This window comes from Xiphias gladius, chromosome 14 (assembly GCF_016859285.1).
Source record: "Xiphias gladius isolate SHS-SW01 ecotype Sanya breed wild chromosome 14, ASM1685928v1, whole genome shotgun sequence".
Taxonomy (NCBI): domain Eukaryota; kingdom Metazoa; phylum Chordata; class Actinopteri; order Istiophoriformes; family Xiphiidae; genus Xiphias; species Xiphias gladius.
The window spans coordinates 23,062,174-23,087,113 of record NC_053413.1 but is presented as its reverse complement, the minus strand read 5'-3'; the positions used below and the strand labels follow the sequence as shown (position 1 = coordinate 23,087,113).

Sequence of the window (24,940 nt, the reverse complement as noted above, 5' to 3'; positions counted from 1 at the left end):
CCTGGGAGATGTAGGTCGTCTTGTACGTTATCCTAGGTCCAACTCAAGGTCTCTTCCCGTCTTCCATGCCTGCTTCACTTCCGCCCCAACTATCTGCTCTGAGTGGAGGAGCAGCATCTTAAAGGAGTAGTTGGATATTTTGGGAAATACCTCAATTCGCTTTCTTGTTACCACTCCCCTGTACAGTAAATATGAAGCGACAGCCAGCAGCTGGTTGGCTTAGCTTAGCATAAAGGCTAGAAGCCGGGGGAAAACAGCTAGCCCGGCTCTGTCCAACAGTAGCAAAATCCCCATACCTGCACTTTCTAAAGCTCACTAGCCCTGTTTTTAGCATCCAGGCATGTGAGTGGTAGTGAACTTCTCAACCCTCGGCAAGAAAGCAAATTAACGGATTTACCAAACTGTCAAAATGGTCATTTAATGCAGAGGTTCTTTGGGATTAATGAACTCATCACCCCATCACAGAGTGAGACAAGCCACCCTGTGAAAATCCGCTCTTTTTCTACGTGTATCCACAATCTCAGTTATTACAGCTTTTACTGAGCCAATGGGGATGTGAAGGGTAGAACGAGGAGAAACCAGGAAATCACTGCAGTCTAATGCAGCAGCTGCGATCAGTCTTGTGATGCCCTTAATCCTCACACTATGTCGAACAGGCTTAATTGTCCCAGGTTTCAATAAAGAACAGTGACTTTGTTTTTAAAATTGCATATGCTGTACTTTAATGAATAAAATTACAACATTTACATGTCAGGGTGTTTTTTTTTTTTTTGTTTTTTTTTTTGCAATTTCATAAAAAACACTGGATGATATAAAACAATTTGTTTCTGGGTCAAGACAACGTAAGCAGACAACTGACTGTCCGGTAACACAGAAGGGTGTTTTAAAGTTCTCCTGCATGTTTCATCCAGTTTCTTCATTGCACGGACAGTTTAACGTATAATGTAGATATGGTTTAAAACTGGCCATGGAAGTTATTTTCAGATGCTTTATCCATGAACATCTACCAGTTATTTATTTTTTTTCATGTCTATGTTCAGGTCCACAGGGTAACAGCTTTTGATCTTTTTGTAGTTGCACGTAACTAACATCATCACGAGCATACAGTAGCTCTGTATCTCGTGTATATACGTTATATATAAAAAATACACACACAGGTTAGCTTCTCATCTACAGGTGCATCCAACCTGAAAATATGAAGGTTCTTAGTACAGTTCACTTTAACTTGGCCAGGACTTATAGCTTTGAAATTGTGTCTTTGTCCATATTGTCCTCCCTGAATGTTTTTGATGTAAACAAGGCACCCTAAGTTCACTCTGCATTTGTTGATATGAAACACTTAATTCAACTGTAATTCCGCAGAAGCCGTGGATGTACAGATACACTGTGTAATGGGAACCTTGACTCCTTGCATTTTTCCAAGGAGGGGGAGAGTTTTCATTTACATGCCATTGTGGTGAGTGAAAGGTAAAAGTCGCTGGCCACTTGATTCTCCATTTCTTCAAAAATAATGAGGCTGGCTGGCTGGGGACCTTTACTGTGTGTCATTCACCATTTCTTTCGCTCTCTCTCCCCTCATTTCCTGTCATGTCTCCACTGATATCTAACAGAGGCATAAAATGGCAGAAAAAACAGTAAAGGAAATAAAGGATCAGAATCTCACCACCCAGAGGCAAGAAATGATCAGCATTTGGGTAGTGCCTGAGGCAAATTACCCATTGCAGTCAATGTGTACAAAACAAACACCCAGTTACAAAGAATAAGATCATTGTCAATGCAGGAATGCAGACAGACTTTCTCTCCTCACATGTAGTGGATGAGAGTCTGCGGCCTAGATTATCTGTGTTCTGGGGTGCAGCAGAATGGCGTTGGAGTGCGGCCTGGGTCTGAGGACCCCATTACTGTAGTAGAAGTGATTGGTGAGCGCCTCTGAGATCTGGTAGGAACTGCTTCCGTCCTCATCCTCGTGTCCCTCCTCTACCGACCGGGTGGGAGCCCAGTCCCCTTTATTTGGAGAGACTCCCTCCCTGAGGTGGCCGAGGTCTGGCTCTCTGGGCGCGACGCCGTCGTCCTGCTGGGCCTTCAGGGGAACCAGGGACGAAGGAAGACCTGAGTCCTGAGCGACATAACGAGGAGTCAGACTTTTCTGAATAAAACTCAAACCGTCAAAAATAGTGCTGGATGTAGATAAAGGCGTCTAATAATGACGTCTAATAATTTTTTACAGATTAAACAGGGTCAAGATGCAGAAATCCTTATTTGGACTGAAAAATGTTTTTGATGAACAATCCATCTCCCAACTCTGACATTTTGCAACAACCTAGAAGATACTTCTTCTGTTTGATGGCTAAAAACTGGAATAGGCCTGAATAACAACGCGGTACTGTTCTACACAGCAATCAATACATCGTGTCACACCACAAGAGAATTACTGGTGAGAATTACTCAAAAAGGACACACAGTGGTATTTATTCTCCGCTAGAGCAGGAGCACCAAGTACCAAAGCTTTGCAACAGGTTGGTCAGTACTACACCACTAGTTCCACTTAAACAAAACAAAACAAAAAAAGGAAATATAAACTTTTCCTGGATTTTGCCAGTGCTGAATGCTGTCCTGTAGAGTAAAGATTTCCTTTATAAAGACTGGCTTAACTGAATGAGCGCTGAGGGCAGTCACACAGGACCACATCAGATTGTAATGCATTCCCCCGGAGTTGCTCCAAAACTGTAACAAAATATAGACTTGCAAAAAAAATGTGCCAGTCTGTACGTTTACCGGCCTTCCTAGTACACCTTTTCCCAGTTGTACATACATGAAATAAAAGCTAGTCATTTGAAAGGAACAGAGCTGCCCAGAAAAATCATTTGTTATAAGAAACAATTATAAAGTGGCTGATAGAATGAAGACGACGTCTGTAGCTACAGCGTCGTGTGTGTTTCCAGTTTTTGTGTGTAGTCCTTTGCTCTGTCTCCGTGACACTGTCTGACAGTGAAGGATCAGGTTCCTCAGTAAATTTAATAATGAATAATTTAATAAACATTACGAATGAAACCAAATACATTTCAACCTGAATATCTCAGAGGCTGAAACATACCAGCGACATGTTGCTGCTCTTCAGGTACGACTCCACCCTCCTCCTGCGCTCCTCCTTCTCTCCGTCCATCTCTGCTCCTCTCAGGCTCTCCCTGCCATCATCCCAGACGACCGGACGTCCCAGTTCGTCCAACTCCACCCCTCCCGGAGGACCCCACTTCCCGCCCAGACTGGACTGGCTGTCTTTGTAAACGGGTCCCTCCTGCGGGTGGGGAGTTGGCCACAAACGGTTACAACACAGATAACAACTGTTTGTTGTCTTAAAAGGACAATTGTTATGCAAATGCAATTTATTTTTCTTCATCAACAGACTGACACCACTTGTTGGTACCAGTGTCTTCAAATTTTACCATTTTCCTTTAGAATGGGAAACATCCAGTATCTCCTCCATACTGCATATTTATTACTGTCTAGTTGGAAAAGCCTCTGAAGAAGAATTAAGACTTTCATGGGACTTACTTTCTCCATTTAAACCCAGACTGCATCCAAATATTCAATTGCCCTAAAACATTCAATGTACAAAGAGAAAAGTAGAAGTAGTGACCAGTTAAGAGTTTTTGCTTCATAAATTCATAAATAATGATTGAACGAGGATTAAAATATTTGTCGATTAATTTTTTTTTAGAAATGTTCGGGGATGAGCCTCCGAGTTTTAGTTTTATGGTCATTAGGAGTGGACGATATAGCATATATATTTGATTTATTAATATGTCATATGTACATCTTTTATATTTTATATTATTATTTTGATATCTATATATCAAGATGTAGTACATTTCCTGAAAAATCAATTAAACTGTTTATGGATTAAATAACCAGAAGGAAATGTCTGTTTTTGACTAATGCAGGAAATAAATACCTGACAAATCCAGGTACTTAGACACATTAGTCTAATACACCTAGAGATATTAAAGGGGTAGATAACCTGGTATAAACAGAAATCTCTTAAGGTTGACAAATTTAAATCACCTTGTAACTATCGTCATATCGCCTGATCCCATCCAATGTTGCCCTCAGGTATCAGTAAACGTAAAATATGAATATGACAAGAAAGGTATTGTGGAGGTTTCTTTTTTATGGAGCTATGAAAGTTTAAAAAGGACGGCCAAGTTGGCTCACTGGTCGAAGACTAAAAAAAAAAGTATTTCCAGTGAGAAACTCACCAGAGACATTTGGCTGTTTTTCATTCTGCTGTCTACTCTGAGCAGGGCGTAATCTTCAGCCTGGAGAGAACAGAGAAAGTGAGAGAACGTTAGTCAACACGAACACAAAAGACAAGAAAAAATAATCACCCAGAATGAGATATTAATGATACAGTATGTGTTTATGAACACTGCATGCTATTTGTTTGAGGCTGCAGCAGCCTGTAATCATCGGCCTCCACAGCAGATATGGCTGCTGTCTTGCCAGCGGCTCCGCCCCGGCTACACCTTGCCGCGGGCCAGTGTGTCGACCTGGTTTCTCTCCACCCTGCAGGTTATTGTTCTCAGCAAGGAGTGTGTGTGTGTGTGTGTGTGTGTGTGTGTGTGTGTGTTTTTTTTTTAACCTGCACTCTGGGGTCTGTGCTAACAGAGTTCAGTCTCCTGAAGGAGGCTTGTCTGGAGAAGCTGTTAATTTCCTCCCTGGGAAAAAAAAAAAAAAAAAAAGACAGCACATTTGGAGGATTTACGGAACAATAGTGAGTCTGGAAATGTAATTTCGGAAAATAGGTCATCGTGCACAAACGGTATAAATAGCGGTTTATGCAAAAACATTAACAGCTGAGCTCTCATCACAGTTAAAGCTATTAATAAAAAGTCCCTTTTTCCAGTTTTCAACTTCATGGCTTTGTCAAAGGGGAAACGTGGGTCCGCTCACGTTTTTTCGCTGAGCTCCATCTCAAGCTTTTTGTTTCTGTGCCGATGGTAGCGGTTGACTAGCAGGACGACGATGACCAGGACCATGACCAAAGCTCCGGCCGACACGCCGATGATGATCAGCAGCAGGTTATCTTCGGAAGAGTCGCCCTTGCGTTGGGATCGCTCTGAAAGAGAGATGAGGACGACGTAAATGTCGATGCATCTCTCACGCACACACACACACACACACATTCATTCATTCACCCACCAACAAAGCTACAGTGACATCTTTCATGCAGCAATTTTGATCCTGATTGAGTTGCCCTCCATCCATCACAAGGGGGCAGCAAATTTGCACAATTACTTCGAATGAAAACAAGAATATGCTCAGTATTTTGTTTTAGTTTAAAACTTTTAGAAAACTAGTTTAGAACATGACTCCAAGTATCCATCTTGTCATTTCCTCCTTCTAAGATACCAAAAAAAAAAAAGAAAAAAAAAAAGAGGCCTGAGGACCTTTTCCCTTACCTCTTAATGTCAGTGTGTACTCTGTTTTTCCTACTCCCACATTGTTCCTGACCACACACTCATAGACCCCACTGTCATTCATGCGGAGTGCCCGCCCGAAAGCAAGTCTTCCTCCAACCACAGACACCCCGTCTGGCAGAGCTCCTCCTCTCCTGCGGATAACCAGAGGAAAGTGTCACAATCACTTTGCGGAGATGTGTCCCAGAGATAAACCACACAGAAACCTGTGACTCCCTTCTTGAAAACAATAGCTGTGACTCATTATGATCACTGGGGAAATCAAATGAATAAAGTTCAACCTGCATTCCAGTGGAAAGTATTCATGCTGAGGGCAGGACACACACACAAATATCTAATGACATCTGCTCTTAAGCAATGAGCACCTAACGCAACAACTGGTTTGCATTACGGAAGTGATTCAGATGAATAACTACTACACAGGATCAGGGTGGCCGCACAGTGTAACCACCAATTTGCATGCACCTGAACCAAAACCTGCTGGGCTTACAACTGGCGCCCATTGATCTGAACAGACCAAATAAATACTTGTTTTGGAGGATTTAAGCAAGTCCAGCTACGGAGTCCCGCACTGTGCAGCTGAAGACATCACAGGCCACATAATGGGGAGCCAGTTTCTGATCAGGTCCACTGAGAGGGGTCATGTTGCCCCTGGTTTCACTGTGCTGCAGCACCTATTTAGCTGCTGCTCTACCCCTGGAACTGGAGCCAGCTCAGATTTCTTTTTCTCAAAACCCCACCTAGCTTCTCTAACCAACCTTTTATACAAGGGTCGCAGGGGGAGATTGCATCCGACACAGATAAAGTGAGTGATCCTACTTTAGCAGCCAAAAAGACTGCAATCTGTTCACTTTCCTGCTGAAATAAAAAGGAGTGTAAAACTAAACTGCAACCTGTTGTTTTTCCAAAAACACTTTGGTTTTGGACAGAATAAAGAAACAACCTAATTTGGCATTTTAATGAGCTTTAGAGGTGCCGGCTGTAGCTTCATATTGGATGGACAGATATGAGAGTGGTGTCCATCTTCTCATCTAACTCTTGGCAAGTAAGCAAATAAGTGCATTTCTCTAAATGTCAAACTATTGCTTTAATGTTTGCAATCTTCCCTTTAAATTTCCCCGTGAGTAGGTTTAAAGTTGAGTAAAATATTTCTTTTGCAATGTGTGACAACACATTGGCTGTTCTGTTCCAGTGCTTTTCAGTTCAGTTTTGCTCAGTAAAACTCAAGAGAATTGAGATTCAAACTTATATTAACATACTAACATCCAAAACACTCTATTTTAATTGACCATGGAGCTTCACTCTCGACCTTGGGGGCACAAGTCTGTGTTAATTATTATAATAACAAGAATAGAAAGCTGTGGGGGTAGCTATGTATGTAGACCTTCTGTTTAGAATATGTACCACACACTATTTTTTAGGGCTATTCTATAATAGTAAAAGAAAAATTCAGATGACACGTGTGCATCATTTTAAACACGGTGTCCTTGTAACACTATGGCATATTTGCTGTCTGTTTACAACTTTGGGATCTCAAAAGGAACAGACTGACATTTTGGGGAAAAGCCCTCGTTGCTGACTCGCCAAGAGTTGGATGAGAGGATCGATACATTTTCTACACTTCAGTTTATACGCAGATTTAACAAAAGAGATGTACTGTGTTATTTTGTTAGATTCAGAGGTGCAAGTAGGTGGGGTTTTTTTTGGTTTTTTTTTTTCATGCGCAATATATAAATGGTACAGACTTGAGAGTGGCGTCTCATCTAAGTCTCAGCAAGAAAGCGATCATGCGCATGCCCCAAAATGCTGAACCACTAAAATTTACAACAAGCCTCTCTGAGTCTGAACAATGGGTTTCTATCTATGGATGCGCCGAAAGGTCTGTGGGGCTGAAAAGGTATAATCCAGAATAATCTTAATATTTCAAGACTGTCCCATGGCTGAAATATTCTTCACTCAGCACACAACATTCGATCATTGTGTGTACAGTGGTAGCTGTAATGGCTGGTGCAGTGTCTCTAATTAAAGTACAGACCCTGTGTTTTACCAGGCATTACAGTGATATTTAAAGCATGGCACTATGATTAAGCGCTTAGCATGTGTCTCCTGCTCTTCCTCGTGTAGCTCACTCCCTCCCTCGTGTGAAAATATCTCCTTCCCCCTTTTTATAAATTGCGCAACATGAAACCGTAGCTTTTATTCCGCGGTGAACTGAGCCAAGAGAAAGGCGCCCTCCTTTCGATTCGAGCACACGTCTTTGTTGTTCACAGGTGTGCAGTCCTCGCGTATGCCTGTTAACGCTGGCCTCTGTGTTTTTTTTCAGTCACATTCCAGTGCCATGTAAAGAGCAATTTAACAGCAACGATAGTGTTACAGTGGGGGTGAATAAACATGTAATTGTCGCAGTCTTGCTGGCAGCCAGACAGAGTTAAGCCATGGACAACTGTATGTATTGTATGAGCAGCAGACAGGCTGATGACGGTACCATGTCCAGGTGATGTTCTGAGGTTTGGGGTATCCTCCGCTCTCGCACACCAGCTCAGCTTTCTCCAAACCCACGTACGGGTCTCCTGAAGCAGTGGAGATGGTGGCGTCTGGGGGGTCTGACACAGAAACACGGACATAAGCATGCAGCAGCACAAAATCTTCACCCATATACTGCATGGTGGAGCAAAGAGAAAACCTCGTATGACCGGGTCAAAGTCTTTGTTCTGCAAGTCACAAAGTCTCATATCGTGGCTAAGAAGTCCCAAGACCACTTCCTTTTGTTTGTGTTTCGAGTCCTAAACAAGTTTTTATGCACCAAATTTAATATCGTTTTAACAACAGTATCAGTCAGTATATAAAACTTGCAGGAATAATTTGTGCCTTTTTAAATGTGTATTTATTACTTCCGCATAAACTCTGAACATTGAAACGCAAAACTTATCAGGTGTGCTTTTGGTACAGTATGTCATTGCAGTGACATGGTCGCAACTACGTGTCATTCCTGAGCTGAACGCATCTTGCTGATGACAACAGTCTTTAATTCTGAATGTGACAATCTGAGGTATCATGATGTCAATCTGCTGGTTTCCACTGACAAATGCAACTTTCCCTCCTGCTTGCAAAATGTGACCGGCTGCTATCTGACTGACTCCAAGTATATTAGTAGTCAGGATAATGAAAAGTTAATTTGCTGGACACATTTTAATAACGTAAATTTTAATCTTGGAACTTGGGATATCAGACAATTCCGAGTTAAAAAGCTTGAAATCAGGAGTCATTGAAAAGTTAAGTTGGAAGTCAAAGTAAGTCTAAAGTCACCAAATTCGTGGCTCAACTCCAAGTCATGGGACACAAGTCCACACTTCTAGACCTCTGTGAACTGTCCAGTATATAGGACAAAGAGCAACTGTTAAAACTGTCAAACTTGAATGTGACTTCACCCCGACTGCACCAGCACTTATACAAGAGGAAGGTGTATTACTCAAACACCTTCTTAGCAAGGGATCCAACCTGCCAATATTGTCTAATGTTTAGTCTGCTGTCACCCATTTATTTTCGCGGACAGGAGGTTGAGCTGTACAAACATCACTCGCAGGATATCTGGAGAGAAAACACATCTCATTGGTTGAATTTACTATCAGTGGGAAGAGCTAAAAAGTCGGCCCAGTGGAGAAGGCTGAACTGGACATACAGTATACTGTGTCCTACTTCCTCACTTAATACTGATTTTAAGCTGGTTTTGAGTACGAAGTGTGTTCACAATGGAAAAGTGACAAAAATTCTGACTGAAAACATTATTGTCCTTTGTGCTTTTCCACATTTTGAGCTGAAAAGGCCCTTTTTTATTTCTTTTTTCTTTTAAACTGCAGACATTTTGCCATCCCCGCAGACAAAGCACAGATGTAGCTAATAATATTAATGATACTTTCACTCCATTTAGGTGTTTTTCTGTTCAGGGCACGACCAATGTACATGTCAGCTCACTGGCATGAATACCTCGCCGACACGCCTAAATGAAACCCAGTCATTACTGCTATTAGTTGTACTTGTGCTTTTCCTGCTCTGAGAGTCAAATGATGTCCCAGCTGCAAATTAAAAGGTAACTGGGATTTAATATTAGAATTTCAGATGACAAGAGGAAACATTCAAAACCGGACATAGAGTACTAAAAAGCCAAACATGGAGGGAATTTGAATGGTATCTCAAAATTGGCTATTTTATTAAGTAATGTCCCAGCTCCACACAGGAGTTGAGCATATAGTTTGTCTACATATTTGACAGTATGCATACTATAAAAAGATGGATTAGGCTGCACTGATGGACACAAGCTAGTCCCAGCTTCAAACAATACATCTGAAACTGCAGACGGTGGTGAGACAGCTCAAGGAAGTAATTCAATTTTAGAAAAACATTTTGCTTTCTCTTCTGTCAAGTTTAATTGACGGCGACATTCCAAAGTCACAGTTTGATTGATGCAGGTGTACTGCGTATTTGCTATGTTAGTACAAAATGTAAGAGTATATCGTTTTCTTGTATTTAACCTACAAAGCAGTATACTGTGACTTTAGTATAGTACATACTGTATACAATGACTTAGCCTGGAATTAGGACACGTGTCTGCTGTTAAAAACGCCAGTTCTTTCTAACCGGCAACATTATTTATGCACCACCTCCTCCGAGAAAACATACATTTATAACTAAAACTCTAATTTGGTTTACTACATCTTCATTGTTGGTCTCTCTTTGGCCTTAAACCAGTCCAACAGAATCATCATCATCGGCAGCTGTACTCACAGTGAACCACCAGGCGGTTTGAGATCCTGCGCGGCCCCTCCAGGCCAGGATGCCACACCAGACAGTCCAGCTTTTTCCCGTTCATGCTACGCAAGGGGTGAAGGGAGTAGTGGCTGGACACGGACCCACCCTCGCTGGTGCGGTTCTGGGACTGGCCTGGCAGGTCGGTGTCCCAGGAGAGACGGGGAAGCGGGCGACCCACAGCTCGGCAGGCGGCGGCCACACGGAACGACTGGCCCTCCACCAGGGTCACAGGCTCCAGGGAGGAGATGGGCAAAACTAACGGACAAGAGGGAACCGGGTGAGTTCAGGATTTTAGGTGCTTTGAAGCATTGGAGACTTACAGCTTGTTCTTTCTCCTATGGATCAAAATGTCTTGTTTCTGATTCTGTACCCATTTTGGATTTATTAGTATAGAACATCTCTAAACCATCAATATACTGCATGATGCTCTATTTGAGTCACTAAAACAAAATGTGTGTTTTTGCGTTACCTACTAAAAATGAAAGTGATAACAAAATGTCTATTGTGTTATTATTTTCTACTATATTTTTTCTCCTCTTTTTAAATTGAAGATTTTTTTTTAATGTTGTGATATAACAGTTTTGTATCATTGTGTATTGTCTTACATTTTCATATTGTGCATTGTCCCAATCTTACGGAGGTTTCTCATTTCTGACAAACTATTAAAAATTATGATCTGAACACTTATGTAATGCGCATTCCCTAAAATATCTATGCTCTAACTACCCTGGATTAAATTTCTACTTTGAAAAGCTTGCTCAAAGCTAATTTGTCTTTAGCTAGAATTATCTAAAGTGACTAACTAGAACCATTAAAACCAGGATTTCACAAAATGTTTTCGTATGATTGAGTAGTGAATGTATGTCAGAGCATGTCAAAGTATCAGGTAAGAATATGGTTACGAAAAAAAAAGATTTGAAAGACCTAAAACATCCTGAAACACACAGAAAGGACATAGAGAAAACTTGGCACCGCCAGGATCTAACCCTGAATGCCCAGATAACTGATGGAAACAGTTAAACTGACAACTTCTAAAAGGGATATTAAGGGATATATTGCATTTCTCACATCATCATAATAGTGCAACGATTGTTTTGCAAAACCATTTGTGCAAATGTCAACTGTGATAGTTTCCAATAAATACATATCTGGTTTTGTTTTTTTCTCTGTCACCAACAGGTTTGACACCATTGTGGTTCACACCGCGGTCATGGCAACCTCTACTGTTGTCAACACTCAGTGCTTGCTAAGTCTTTCCAGTGGTGTTTGCATTATTAACACGGAAGACAAAACAGGTAGTTGTGATTAGCAACAATAGCTATTATGGATTAAGAGACAAAGGAAAGGGCACCACCTTCGGAAACTTAAACTTTAAAAACAGAAACCCCAAAAAAACATGACATCACTTTACCGCCCGGTAGGGTTTCATTGACAGGCGATCTCTGGGAAGGGCTCTCCTGCAGCCCACAGCGGCTCAGCGAATAAGCCCCCGTCCATACAAATCGCAAAGAAATCTATGAAGTGGCCGAAAGAGGAGTTTGGATACCAAATCTCCTCTCTGGGCATGAGTGAGTTTTCACTCCTCTGTGCAGAAGAATGTGAAGAAAAATCTTAAACCAGATAAGGCGTTCCCCTCACGTTCCAAAATCAGCTTAAGTTTGATTTACTCGCCAAAATCTCTCTAAAAAGTGTCCTCTAACTGTCCATAATCCTTGTGAGAGAAGCGCATCCACCTGGGTCACTTTCAATTATTAAAATAATTTTACCTGTAGTTTGATTTGCAGTTATCATAGTCTCAAAAAGGCACCATCAATGAAAAGATAAGGTAGTAAAGGACAGTGTACTAAGACAACATGATCTACCAATAAAACTAAATGTGATTTTAAAGTGGCAACGTCTAAGATTCTCATTTAAACAAATGTCTGTTAATTCACTATCTATCGCTGGATGAGGTGGCACAGTGGTGACTGAGCCAGCGACAGGCTGCACACCTCCTGCTTCTCAGCGAGGTGACCGACTCCTTTCCCTGCGCCCTGCTGACTCACGCAGCGAGCAACATAAAAACAGATCACGGTTGCTCACAAAATGGTCCAAAATGGCCAATTATTGCCTATGAAACATCCGGTGATTCAATGTTTGTCGTTTAAAGAGTCGAGGGATTTTATTGCTGGGGGTTGTCAGTTACCAGTCTGTATATTTCTGTTGGTTTGTCTGATATGTGGCGTGTTGGGACAAGCTAATGACAGTCGTCATTGCCGATGGCTGGAAGCTAAATGAGAAAGTCATAGAGAGCAGATATCATCACTACAGGTTTTACTTCTGGGAGGGTCCATTCAAAAGCTGCATTCCTATGGCTGCTTCCACTGAAAATCGTTTCACACTGTAATCCTTTCAGGTCTGCTCTGTGGGGTTTTCTGTTTACATTCAGTTCCTACCAAAACAAATTGTGTTCATCCTTGAGATCTAAGAAAGGCGTTGAATCTACTTCTTTCCTCGTAAAATACCTGTAAACCCAGTTTGCAAGTTTGGAACCTGCATGATTTTATTTTTTTTTACATCCCTGTTTACTTGCTAGCTGTCTTCTGCCCTTTCTGGCTCACTGCTGCATTTATTAGCATACTACCCCAAACTGCATATGAAATCACTGGCAGTAATATGCACTGCGTTACCCGTGTGCGTATGCATGACAAACAAAACGTGGACCCACTCATAAAAACATTGCTCCACAGCGTTACCAGTGGCCAAAAATTCCACCAGGTACCTTTAATGGTAGTCGTTTCCAACTAACTTCATATTTTGAGTTTGAATCTGGATCGAAGTGTTTTCTTGACACCTTAAGACACATTAGTTTCTGGATACCTTCTCCAGGGTGAAGACTACCTGGAAATTCCAGATCCCATTAGTGCTTGTCGGCACTGGAAGTTGCTTGATATCGTCTGTAAACCATATTCTTCACATCTTTGCACTTTATTTACCTAATATTGTCATTCTGTCTCTCCATATTGTAATTTTACTGTTATTTCTGCTTACTCTGTATATACAACATCTATTGCAGTCCTCCTCTATTGCTCCTCCTGAGGTTTGTCCATTTTTTCCCTGTTAAGGGGTTTTTCTTTATATGAATCGAGGAGACTTAGGATAGATGCTGTAAAGCCCTTTGAGGAAAATCTGCGATACTGATATATATAAATAAAATTCATTCAGACCTGCTATTTCAAACCCGTGTATCTTTTATATTAAAAACACCCTCTGCACTTTGCCTGGGCACTTAATCAGCTTGCCATTGTTTTGACAGCGGAGCTACTATCTAACTGCTGTATCAAAAACCTGCCTTCTGCAGTAAAGAAAATCATTTATTTTTGGTAAAGACAGATTGTGGGGCAAACAGTATTTTTGCTTTTTTGGTGCCATATCAAACTTGCTTTTTTTTTTGTTTGTATTTTTCTCTTGGCATTGAGCAGTTACTCAAAAAAAATAATAAGTAATGAAAATAAACTGTTGCAAAATATATTCTCTTTTTTCTTTTCAACCCACTATGATGTTAGTGGCCACGTTGGCAAACTTGCTGAATTCCCCAGGTTGGCGGCTCTACTTCTCCTATGAAGATGATAGTGGTTTAAATATCATTACAGCAGCTCTGATAGGATTAGGAAGGTGTGGAAGAGAAGAGAGAAGAGAGAGAGAGAAGGATGATGAGTCTTACTCCAGACGGTGAGTTTGATGTGCCTCTCAAAGTTTCCATTCGGGAAGGTGGAGATGTGGCAGGTGTAGCTGCCCTCGTCCGACTCCTCTGTGCTGGGGATGAGCAGAGCTGAGTTCTCCGTGGGGCTGCTGCTCTCGAACCTCACCCGACCAGAGTAGCGCCCAAACTCTGAGAGCAGAAAACAAAGACTTCAGGCCAGATATATGTCCCTCATCCTTTACAAAGCTCAAACAGACAAAAAAAAAAATGTATACTCTGACGATTTCTTTTCATTTAGGTTAAAAGCATTAACTGTGAGAAAGGAAAATAAATCATTACACATTGGCAAAATAAACCCGCATTTATCCCCATGATGTCAAAACCCCACCCTGCAGACAAATAATCCAGATGCACAATGCAGTCTCCTGGTATGATCTCACTTCAAACCTCACCGTAGTTAAAGCACTCAATATCTGCTGCAGCCAATTTACTCAGACGGCAATAACAATCGTTTTGTCTTATTTTCTCTCATTTATTTATATCTTTCCTTCTTTTTCGCCTTGAGAATCTATACTGCAATCCAAGAGAAATGGTTAAGGTTGTTGTCAAGGAAGATACGTCTTTTATTTGTTTTGAATAATAAATAAGAAGGAAATAAAGATAGGCCAGGCCCATGTCTGAAAGACATTCATTGATAAACCAGCCCACCCACAGTACACATACCTTTAAGTGAATTTACCTTCAGGTAAACAAATCTGTAAAAAGGAATCAACGAAACACTCTGGTTTATCTCCAGACTATTTACTGTAACAGAAGCCAAAGTGGATCTGTCATTATAGACAGAATGGCTGCTGTATGACTTGTTATTTTTTAATACTATTTAAGCTGCTATTGGTCATTGGCAGTAAAATGTAAGTCAGTAAAATAAACAGCAATCAACCAAACATTGTTAAATAAGATACTTTTTACTTTTGCTAAAGTATATTTAAAGGAGTACTTGTACTTAAAGAAGATATCAGTCAATGTAGCAGTATTTCAGTGGTAGAACACTGTATTATTCATTGGTCATGAGGTTGTGACAGGGTGACAGGGTGATGGGGCTCATGGGAACGAATGCTTGCACTACATATCATGTCCACACGGTGCAGTGACCGTAACTATGGTAAGAGCTGTGACAAAATGAACACAAAATGAACACCTGCGCGCGTTAACTAGTTCTAAAATATCCAGCCCCTCGCTCGTCTCGGTCACTACAGATCCTCCATCGTGCTTCGCTTCCTTAGAAGTCTGGGACTATCTCCACGGGAGCTCCTGCGACCTACCCGTGTGGCCGTCCCTGAAGTGGGCCGTGATGATCTGGTCCTTGCTGCCGTCCGCGAGCTCCTTGTGCCAGGTGACCTGCACCACCTTCTCCCCCTCCTCCGCCTGGTAGCGACAGGGAAGCCTGGTCTCGCTCTCGGCCAGGAAGCGCAGGGAGGTGTCGGGTTGAGGAGGCTCCACAAAGTCGCTCTGCACGCACACCGCTGAGGAGGGACAGAAAGGGAGGGAATCTCGTCAGGGAAAAGGTTGAGAGATTTAATGGTGGGTGACAGAGGTATGTGAAGCGTGCTGTGTAGCGTTGAAACAACTGAAAGGGCCTGCTGTCAGGAAAAGAACCGAGTGACGACAATTAATTTCTAGTCAGTTTTCAAATAGAACGCCAAACACTTGCTGGTTATGAATCACTATATCGTAGGTTTTCTTTGGCTGCACGACAAGTAAGAAAAAAAAATCTAAAGTTAAAAGCTTTGGCCTGTGGTGATCACCATTATTTTTGACATTTCACGGACCAAACGATTGACCGAAAAACTGATCCAAAAACGTATTAAATCACAGTCCTCGTTCAGGGGATAGCCTGCTGCTTATGCAGTATGTACGGCCTTCAAACGTGCAGTGACTGGGGCCTGGTAGTATCATTAGTTTTGCAGGTCATCAACTGTATTTTACAAATTAAAATTTTGACCCGATGATGGCGCTAGATGAACGGTCAGACGATATCGAAAGTTATTACAGTTCATCCCGAAGTCTGTGAAGACTCTCAGTCATCCAGGTCATGGTATTCTCTAAGTGCTACGCGAAGGCGACTGGACTCGCTTGAGGTTCGTGGAGACCTTTCGCCTCTCACCAGAAAGGCTTCTTCAGTTCTGCCTGACTAGTGGGGAGTTCCGGGTATTTATCCTCTGTTGAGATCAGCGACACTTGTCAGTGGTCGGAGGTCGCATGAGTCGCCGACCCTGCCGGGCACCACGTCGCCGTGTCCCCTTCATTCATCCCGAAGTGGAGATGAACGCCTGTACTGAATGCCATGGCAATCCATCTAACAGTTGTTGGGACGTTTCCCTCTAACCCACCGGTGTCAACCTCAGGGTGACGCGAGGGGGAAAAGTCAGTAGGATCAGGGGGTTCGTCCTCTAGGGGGCCATGAGCGTCACTGCAATCCATCCAATGATAATAGTTGAGATACTCCAGCTTGGACCAAATGGTGGACAGACCGACTGACCGTCGCTGACACGCCCAGAGCCATGCTGCCAGAGCATCTTAAAGCACCAAACATTTACGTGTTCCAGCTTCTTAAATGTGAAGATTTGCTGCTTTTTCTCTTTTTTTATATCATTACCAACTGAATACCTTTTGGTTTTGGACTGCTGGTCGGATAAAAGAGGCCATGCGAAGACATCACACCAGGCTCTAAGAACTTGTGATGACTACTTCCCACTATATTTCTGACAGTTCACAGACTAAAAGATTAATTGACGAAGCCAAAGCAAGAATAATTTTTAATTGCAGCCCCTAATTCTTTTTCCCCCCTCTACAGCGCTACAGTATGATGCTGTTTACTTCCAGGTTATTTTAGACACATGTACATATGTGATTCCTAGGACAACTGTGGCGTTATCCCATAAAGTACTGGCTGAGAACTAGGGTATACCCCATACAGGGTTTGTATACAGACAGACGAACACATTCAAAGTCGCAGTCACACCTACGGGCATTGGACTGTTCGCAAAACCTGCTTGTCTGTTGACATGCAGACACGAAGAAAACACGAACATGCCAAAGTAAGGCAGGGGGCGGGTCTGAACGCAGGATCTTCATGCCGTGAGGCCACATTGCTAAAAACTTGAACAATAGTGCTTTTATGCGAGTTAATTCCTTCTTTAAAAGCAGAAATTTTTTCCTGTTTGTCAACCGGTTTGCTGGGAAAGAGCGGCTATGATACACTGAAGGGGTTTCAGTGTTAACATTATGGTTTAGGTGCTGTTTCAGAGGCTTGGATAGTTTGTGTATCATTAGACTCCTTAACAGAACACATTCTGTCTCATTGTTTTCATCAGCAGACTTCTGAAACATAAAAAGTTTGTGTATGATTTGTTTTTTTTGAGGATATTTCTAGTTTGGATGAGTCTTGAAATGATTATTGTCTTATCTGCCTCTCTTATCTCCTGTTTGAACTTACGTTATTTTTCATTCTCCATCAAATCTTTTCTGAAATAAAAACCTTTTCCCATTTTCATCAGTATTTGATGAATCTTGTTGTATTGGCATATGGTTTTTGTCTAAGTCAAGGATGTTTTTTTTAATCAATTACTGACAGTAATTTTATGAAGTGAAGTGAAATGAAGTTTATTTTAACTGTCATTGTTTTTTATTCTGTCATGCTTTAATTTTATGCATAACTATGTGTCAAATGCTGTTTGTCAAATGCATTTCATTTTGTATTTTGTGTTTCTGCATTTCATGTTTGTCTGACTCTGTCTAATTGTTTGTTTTATGGTGAATATTTGGACAAATGTGTGTATGTGTAGGTTGTTTTATGACGGAGTAAAACCAAAACCAAACCAGCTGTCTCCAGCGTTTGAGATTCGTTTTCTCTCCTGATTAGTTGTTGCACCCTGTGGCACTAAGGTAAAGATGCTGTAAAGATTGTGAATCTGATAACCAAAACATTGTGTATTTAATGAGCTCAGTGCTAACAGGGCTCAGAAATTTAACGTATTCCTTCACACGGACAGGCACAAAATTCTGAACAACGGCACTGAATTTTTGTCTATTTTTGGTAGAAAACTGAAAAAAAAAAATTAAAAAGGTATTTAATAGAATATGGAATATTACAACCAAAATAATAGCTTTTTAAAGCTCCTTTACAAAGAGAGGGCAACTGGCCTTGTAGACTCATATGTCTGAGGTGTTCTACTATCACGGCTATCTAAATGACTATTCATCAGTGCCGACTAATGACTAAGACTGACTGTGCTGTTATCACACCTGGTTAAAAGTCTACATCTAAGCGTGGGACACTAACAGAAATGTGAGTGACGAGGGTGTGAGAGAGCAACTCATCAACAACGCAAACAGGAAAAACCAAATATTTGCCCTCTGATTTCTGAGGAAAACACATTTTCTTTCCTTTTTCTCTCTTTGGTTACTGATTCATGAGCTTTATTAATGATTACAAAGAAGCTGATGTGAGACACAGGCTCCCACAGATAAAATCCCACACAGTCGGTGCAAGGACACATCAACTAAACGGTGACACAGAGAGGAACAGATCTCTTCACAAACACAGAGAGTTTAAATTTGGGCTACAAAGAACTACAGTGTCGGTGACCTAATTGTGGAGTGCAGAGAAAAGGAGACAGAGTTAAGTCTTGTGCACTTTGATCATTCACGCCGATGACTGGAGAGAAAGGGAAGAAACAGAGGTAGACACAGAGTGAGACTGACTTTAGAGGAAGGCAAAGAGAAATGAAGACAGAGGTAAGAGTGTAAGTCAAGAGAGATAAAGATCAAATTGAAAGAACGAGTTAAATACACACTCCACACACTGTTAGACAAACACGAGTTCACCTGAACGTCAAAAAAAGCTGCTTGTCAAGCTTTTCCTGTTCATTCAGGATGGCAGTAACTTAATCACACCTGTGGCTGCAGGTAAAAAGAATAGTCGAATGCTCGCACTTGGTCTTTTAATTGGAGCAGCGCGACGTTGCCACAGCGTAATCAGCACTGAGGAAGGGAAATAAAGCGGTCAAGCATCTCACAGAATGAACAGAATAAGTCACAAAAACAGGAAGACGCAGGTTGGGCAAGGCGTTGTGACTCACGGTCACTAAAAGTAAGAATGTGACTGAGCCACATTCTGTTCTGCCACTTCTCTCTCCACGTCTGCAGCGACAAAACAGACTAAAATACTTGGCCGAAAGTATATGGACGCCCCAACCTTCCATCCCCCGTGTGCGATTGTTGAGCATCTCGGAAAGCCTGAAACCACTCTTGTGGTGAAAAGGCTTTCCACAGGGTTTTGGAAGCTGGCTGCAGGGATTTGCTCCCACTCCGCCACAAGAGCGGTAGTGAGGTCCGGCGCTGATGTTGGGCGCGTGTCAGCGCTCCAGTTCATCCCAAATGTGTTCGATGGGGCCTAGGTCAGGGCTCTGTGCAAGTTAGTCAAATTCTTTCACACCAAACTGGGAAAACCGTTTCCTTATGGACCTGGCCTTGCACACGGTGGTGATACACGTTGAAACAACACTACTGTCTAAACAATGGTTACCAACACTTTTTTGGCCCGCAGTCCCATTTAAGGCTGTTTCTTCTTTCTTGCACTGTTTTATCTGAATACTTCTTGGAGCCAGGGAGAGGCAAAATATCTTGTAATTCACAAGTAAAAAGCAAATCTTTGAGGCAAATCTGAAAAAAAAAAAAAAATCGATCTTTCTTTCTCTCTGATCTTGTTAATCATCTCCTGACCCCCTTGAATTTATCTCATGAGCCCTCGGTGAGGTCCCGACCGCCCGGTTTTGGAAACACTGGTCTAAAATATCATTGTATGCTTTAATCATTAAGATTTCACTTCACCGCAACTGAGAGGCCCAAACCAAACCGTGAAAACCAGCCCCTTGACAAATGGCCCGGTAGAAATAGGGGCGTCCAGATACTTTTGGCCACACAGTGTAAACCGTAAAGTATTAACGAAACATCATTAATACATGTCCCTGTAGATAAGTGACAACCGCTGCGGTCTTTTTTTAGCTACAGGATTTTTTTTTTTTTTTTTTCTTTTCATTTCTGAGGGGACACCAGGTCTGTACAGAGGCCACACGGGAATATCAGGGCCTACAGAAATATCAAATATACACTGTGAGATTCTTAAAAGTAGCCCAGAGTGACTGTGGCCTCACTCCAGGCGCTCAGGGGAATATTATAGTGTCATTACAGCAACATTATCTCTAGTCTTTCCAACGTCACAGACATATTGTGGGAATAGCCGTGGCTCTACGGAAAAGGAAAACACAGTGAGGTTAACTCAGTATTTAGTGTCAGACATACGGCAACACAATTCTGGCAATATTAGAGTCTTTATTTTGGTTTTGTTTTTTTTTTGTTAAGATAATACATATATTTTTCACAGTTTTGGAATTCACCCTTTAATCCGAGCCACTCTGAGTAACATCCAGCAAAGTTAAGGGTTTATTTTCTGCAAGAGCAGGGGGGGCTCATAACGGTAGTGCAGACAGTAAGGTTGTATGAAAAAGTGCCAGTGTCAACTGTCATGTAAATTACTGTAACAGAGAAACTCACCAGCTAGAAAAAGCAGCGCCAACTCCATCTTTGGTCCCAAAAAAATAAATAAATAAATAAAAATACAAAAAAATAAAAAATAAAAATGAAAAGTTGGTCTGACTCAGCTTCTTCCTCGGCTGTCAAAGGGTGTTATTAAGCTTTCATTCCTCGATATCTGCAACTCGGGTCAGACCGGAAGCAATTAGGAGTCCCGGGCGGGCGGACAGGCGCAACAGGTGCTTCCTCTCGCGGCTCACACAGCCTGCGGTGCGCGTGAAACGCGGAGCCCCCCGCCGCCGTGCGCTAACAGGAGCTGGACGTGGCGGGGTTGCGGGCTGTAAACGGCGTCGACTTCATTCCGAGCCCGCTGCAGGGCGGCCGGCAGAGCAACCCGGCTCGGCCAGTAAACGGAAACAGGTAAAAAAATAAAATAAAATAAAATAAAACGACCACCAGAGACAAATAAAGGTCTTTTCTGACCAAACAGAAGACAGTCCGCCCGTCAGGCACAGCAAGGAGCACCTAAATCACAGGTTTGACCCTCGACACCTGTCGGCCTCGGCCCCGCCCGCCGGACACGCCCACGCGGGGGATGCTGCGTTCAGGCGACGCGGAATAGAGTCGGACGTGTGCGGAGTTTGACACGTTCTGCACCTACGCAGCACTTGAGCCCCCGTGAGGTTATATGAGGAAATGAAACGAGAGACACAGAGCGGGGTGCGTCCGGCAATTCAACAAGGCCGATTTAATGATAGGTATTTACACATGTTAACAGCAACGACGACTGGTCAGTCACAGTGGCACTTTACACACAGCGCAGTGCCTAACACTGCGGACAACATAGCAGAAAAATAAAATTACAGAAGATATTACATAGTTACACAATGCACATTATGACAAGAAACTCCAACATCGGCTTCGGCGGAAAGGTTAAGGTTAAAAGCGCGTTTTAAGTTGACTCTCAATCGGCTATAAACACGTAGGCTTTATAAAATGCGTTTTAAAGTGACACAAGTCTTTATGTTCCCACCCCCGTGTGACTATTAAAAGGTCGTTTTCCTATTTATTTAGATCTACAGTATCTTGAGCAAAAACTTCTCTTTGCTCTCAGTAATAATAAACCAGTTTCCTTCCCTCATGGTCATTGTCCATTCATTGATTGTTTGTTTTTTCAAAGTAGCATAAGACAGGCATTTGGTGATAACATATCCAAAGAATTAAATTAATTATATAAATTAAATATAGAATTACCGTCCCTACAACATCTATTTCTTTTCCAGCAGGTTATGTCATTTCTACAATAAAACACAGCTCTTAAATTCAGAACCTTGATTTTTTTTTTTGATGAATTGGTGACAGATGAATTTCAGGAGGCGTCTCGTATCTCCGAAACGTTACAGCGTTCGCAAACGCAACACGCCCGGTGGCGCCCCGCTCGGTACAAATGTCCTGTTCCACCACCGCACGGACGCGTCTGGGGGCTCATGAACACTGCTCTCCGCCAGCGTAAACACGTGGGGGGGGGGGGGGCCCTCTGAGCTGTCACGCAGGTGGAATGAGACGGGCTTCTGCGGCGGCAGCGTGCGGTTGCCCTCTGGTGCTGCGGCCGCCACATGATCGTTTCCCAGACGCGACGGGAGTTTTGTTTCGGTCTCGGGTCTGGACTCCCAGACCGAGCACTTCGGAACTGCAACGTTCATTTGGAACAGTCGAACTAATTTTGGTGGTAGATTTTCTACAACGTCGCTGTTGTAACTCAGTGTTGGGCAGTTCACACAAAGCCATTACAGTTAAATCTACCTGTTGAGTTGGGGAATCAAAAGTTTAAGGGAATGGACGTGAAACAGTTGAGACTCAACTTGTAATAGGATCAAATTAACTTGATGCTTCCAATCAAAATTTTGAGCAAAATTGAAGCAAATTAACTCAAATCGGCTGGAAACCTGTTATATTCTGTGAAAACTCTGAATATATCCAGTATTTTCCCGAGTCCAAGTTTTACTAACTCAAGCTCACGGGCTGCTTAAAGCCCCTAAAACCACTGCACATTCAAAACAAAACAAAAAAAACAAAAAAAACCCCTAGTTCTAGCTTATTAGTTGTGAGAAACAGCTGATTTTGTCTGTTTTAAAATCATTGTAAACTGAAGATCTCTGGGTTTTGGACTGCTGGTCTTACGAAGAATAGACATTTGAAGATGTCGCCTGGGCTTTAGGAAACTCTGACGGGCTTTTTGCACCATTTTCTCACCTTTTTAACACAGCAAAGAATGAATCAAGAAATAATAAAAACAAAGTATTCAGATTAATTGTTGGTAAAAATAGTCATCAGTTGCAAGCCCTTTTCGTGAGGCTGAGCTATTTCACGATCTTCCACATCACGTGAAGTGAAAGTCATCTTCATTTCTATTTATACATTCTTAAAGAGGAACACATGAACACGGGGTGGAAAACTGATCGACACAGTTTTTTAAATTAATTTGAGTGGCTTCAACGTTTCGTGCGTGCGTGACAGAATCAAAGTAGCATTTTTTTTTTTTTTTTTTTTACAAAGACAGGGAGAAAATTGTACATGTATGGAAAACGCTATGCACAGGCCCGCCACGGGTCAAAACAACTTTTGTCATATGAAGGTTTAAAAGACTCAACGTGTGTTTTGTGCCCTGCATTCCTCTCTGCACCAAGTCTGCTCTCATCACACGACAGACTTTTTGTCCCTTCGGATGGTCTCGTAGGTATCGTTGCTGGGAGAGTACAGACCCTGCAGAACACAGACACACAGACGGACGCATGAAAACGCTGACAAGTAAAAACGTCTGATGTGAAAAGTAAAAATAGTAAAGAATACATTTCTACAAAACAGTGCAGTAAGCTTTTTCCTGCACGGGGTCCATGTTCTTCTTTTTTTTTTTCGCCCTTTACCATTGGCTGTGCAGTAAACTTGTCACTTTTGCATCATGTGCCCTTTTAAATATCTTTTTTCAAGCATTAGAATGGAGAAGTCTCACCGCGTAGATGCCTCCATCAGTGGGCTGCTTCTGTTGGATGGAAACAGGTCAGAGAAAAGGTCACGTGCGCTTAAGCGACACATTGTTTAAGAAATGTGACAAGAGCAGTGATTGTTAGGTATCTGAAATATCTAGTTCCTCCTTTGAGCTGAGTCTTAAAAGCAATTTGGGTGCAGATTATTATTTCATTTTATTCTAAGCTTGTAGGGATCAATTCAATTTTTCCCATGCATGAAGCAATTAGCAGGAAGCAGCATCTGATATACTGATGTTGGAAACTGTGAGTGTGTGCAGTGTATAAATAATGTAGGTCGGTGGTCAGGTCAAGCTGACGGGAAGTGAAAGACTGGGGTTGGCTTTAACGCCGTGCTGCTGCTTTTGAAGTGAGATATCACAAAATAAAGCCAAAGCATTAAAAAAAAAAAAATAACACATTTTCCCAAGCACATTTCACTAAATCACAACTGTCTTATATGTTAAGTTTCGCAATAATGTAGATGAACAACTTCGATTTTTACCTCATGTTGACCGGCAGGCGTTTTGTTGGCTGGACACATCTGTCGAAAATGAAGCCAGAAATATTCACACACTATTTATCATGCACTTCAATTTACACTCTGGCGTGTGAGATTTTGAGAAGTTGTCAGTGACACCGCTACGATAAACATGAAAGCACAACTTAGTTAGGTATCGTCTACGACGCAGTAATCAGTGTTTTAATAACCCGGCGGAACATTTTCATAACTTTTGCCGCTCAAAGTGCAGAGACATTATTTTATCTAAAATCTCAATATATTGCATTCAGTTGCGTTTTTGTTACCGTCCAATATTTTGTGGATGTTCGTAAAACCATAAGGAACAGTTTTACACTCTCTAGCATTCATGCTGGTGTGTGTGTGTGTGTGTGTGTGTGTGTGTTGTTGTTCCCGTTTCTCTTACCCTCAGTCGGCAGTACAGGATGGTGAGAATGATGCCGTAGATGATGAGAATCCCATCCAGGATGTAACAAATGCTCATGTCTCCAGGGGGGCCTCTGCACACAGAAAAACACATCATCATCATCCCCCTCACTCATTCACCATCGTCAACCTCCAGCAGAAAATGCCGAGACGTCCGACAGCCTCTCATCCACGGAGTGCGTCACTAAGAGCTTTCAGTGCTGGAGGTTTGGCTAAAAATCCTCCAGAAAAGAGCTCGAGGAAACGACAGTTTACTAATCCTCACCAGCTCAGGTGGGAACCGAGCATCAGAAAGGTAGCGATGAGCAAAGCTCACGCCGTCTTACCGGGGGTCGGGCTGCAGATGAGACAGCAGGTCTGTTTTGTTCCTCCTTTGTCGCCTTGTCAGCGAGATTTCGTAAAAAAAAAAAAA

General features: G+C 42.1%; 2 protein-coding genes across 2 annotated transcripts; both read right to left on the bottom strand.

The window, feature by feature from the left end:
- Positions 1-751: 751 nt before the first annotated feature.
- On the bottom strand, positions 752-21,192 carry nectin4b (nectin cell adhesion molecule 4b). Its single transcript, XM_040143099.1, has 11 exons — positions 20,581-21,192; positions 15,288-15,488; positions 13,987-14,154; positions 10,260-10,538; positions 7,963-8,080; positions 5,460-5,611; positions 4,951-5,116; positions 4,640-4,715; positions 4,257-4,316; positions 3,095-3,295; positions 752-2,116 (listed from the first exon to the last, which is right to left on the bottom strand). The coding sequence occupies exons 1-11, from the start codon at positions 20,606-20,608 to the stop codon at positions 1,832-1,834; spliced, it is 1,734 nt and encodes a 577-aa protein (XP_039999033.1). The 5' UTR covers positions 20,609-21,192; the 3' UTR covers positions 752-1,831.
- A 24-nt stretch (positions 21,193-21,216) lies between these two features.
- Positions 21,217-24,652, bottom strand: fcer1gl (Fc receptor, IgE, high affinity I, gamma polypeptide like). The gene is made up of 4 exons (XM_040143103.1): positions 24,509-24,652; positions 24,088-24,126; positions 23,570-23,599; positions 21,217-23,322 (listed from the first exon to the last, which is right to left on the bottom strand). The coding sequence occupies exons 1-4, from the start codon at positions 24,629-24,631 to the stop codon at positions 23,257-23,259; spliced, it is 258 nt and encodes an 85-aa protein (XP_039999037.1). The 5' UTR covers positions 24,632-24,652; the 3' UTR covers positions 21,217-23,256.
- Positions 24,653-24,940: the final 288 nt, after the last annotated feature.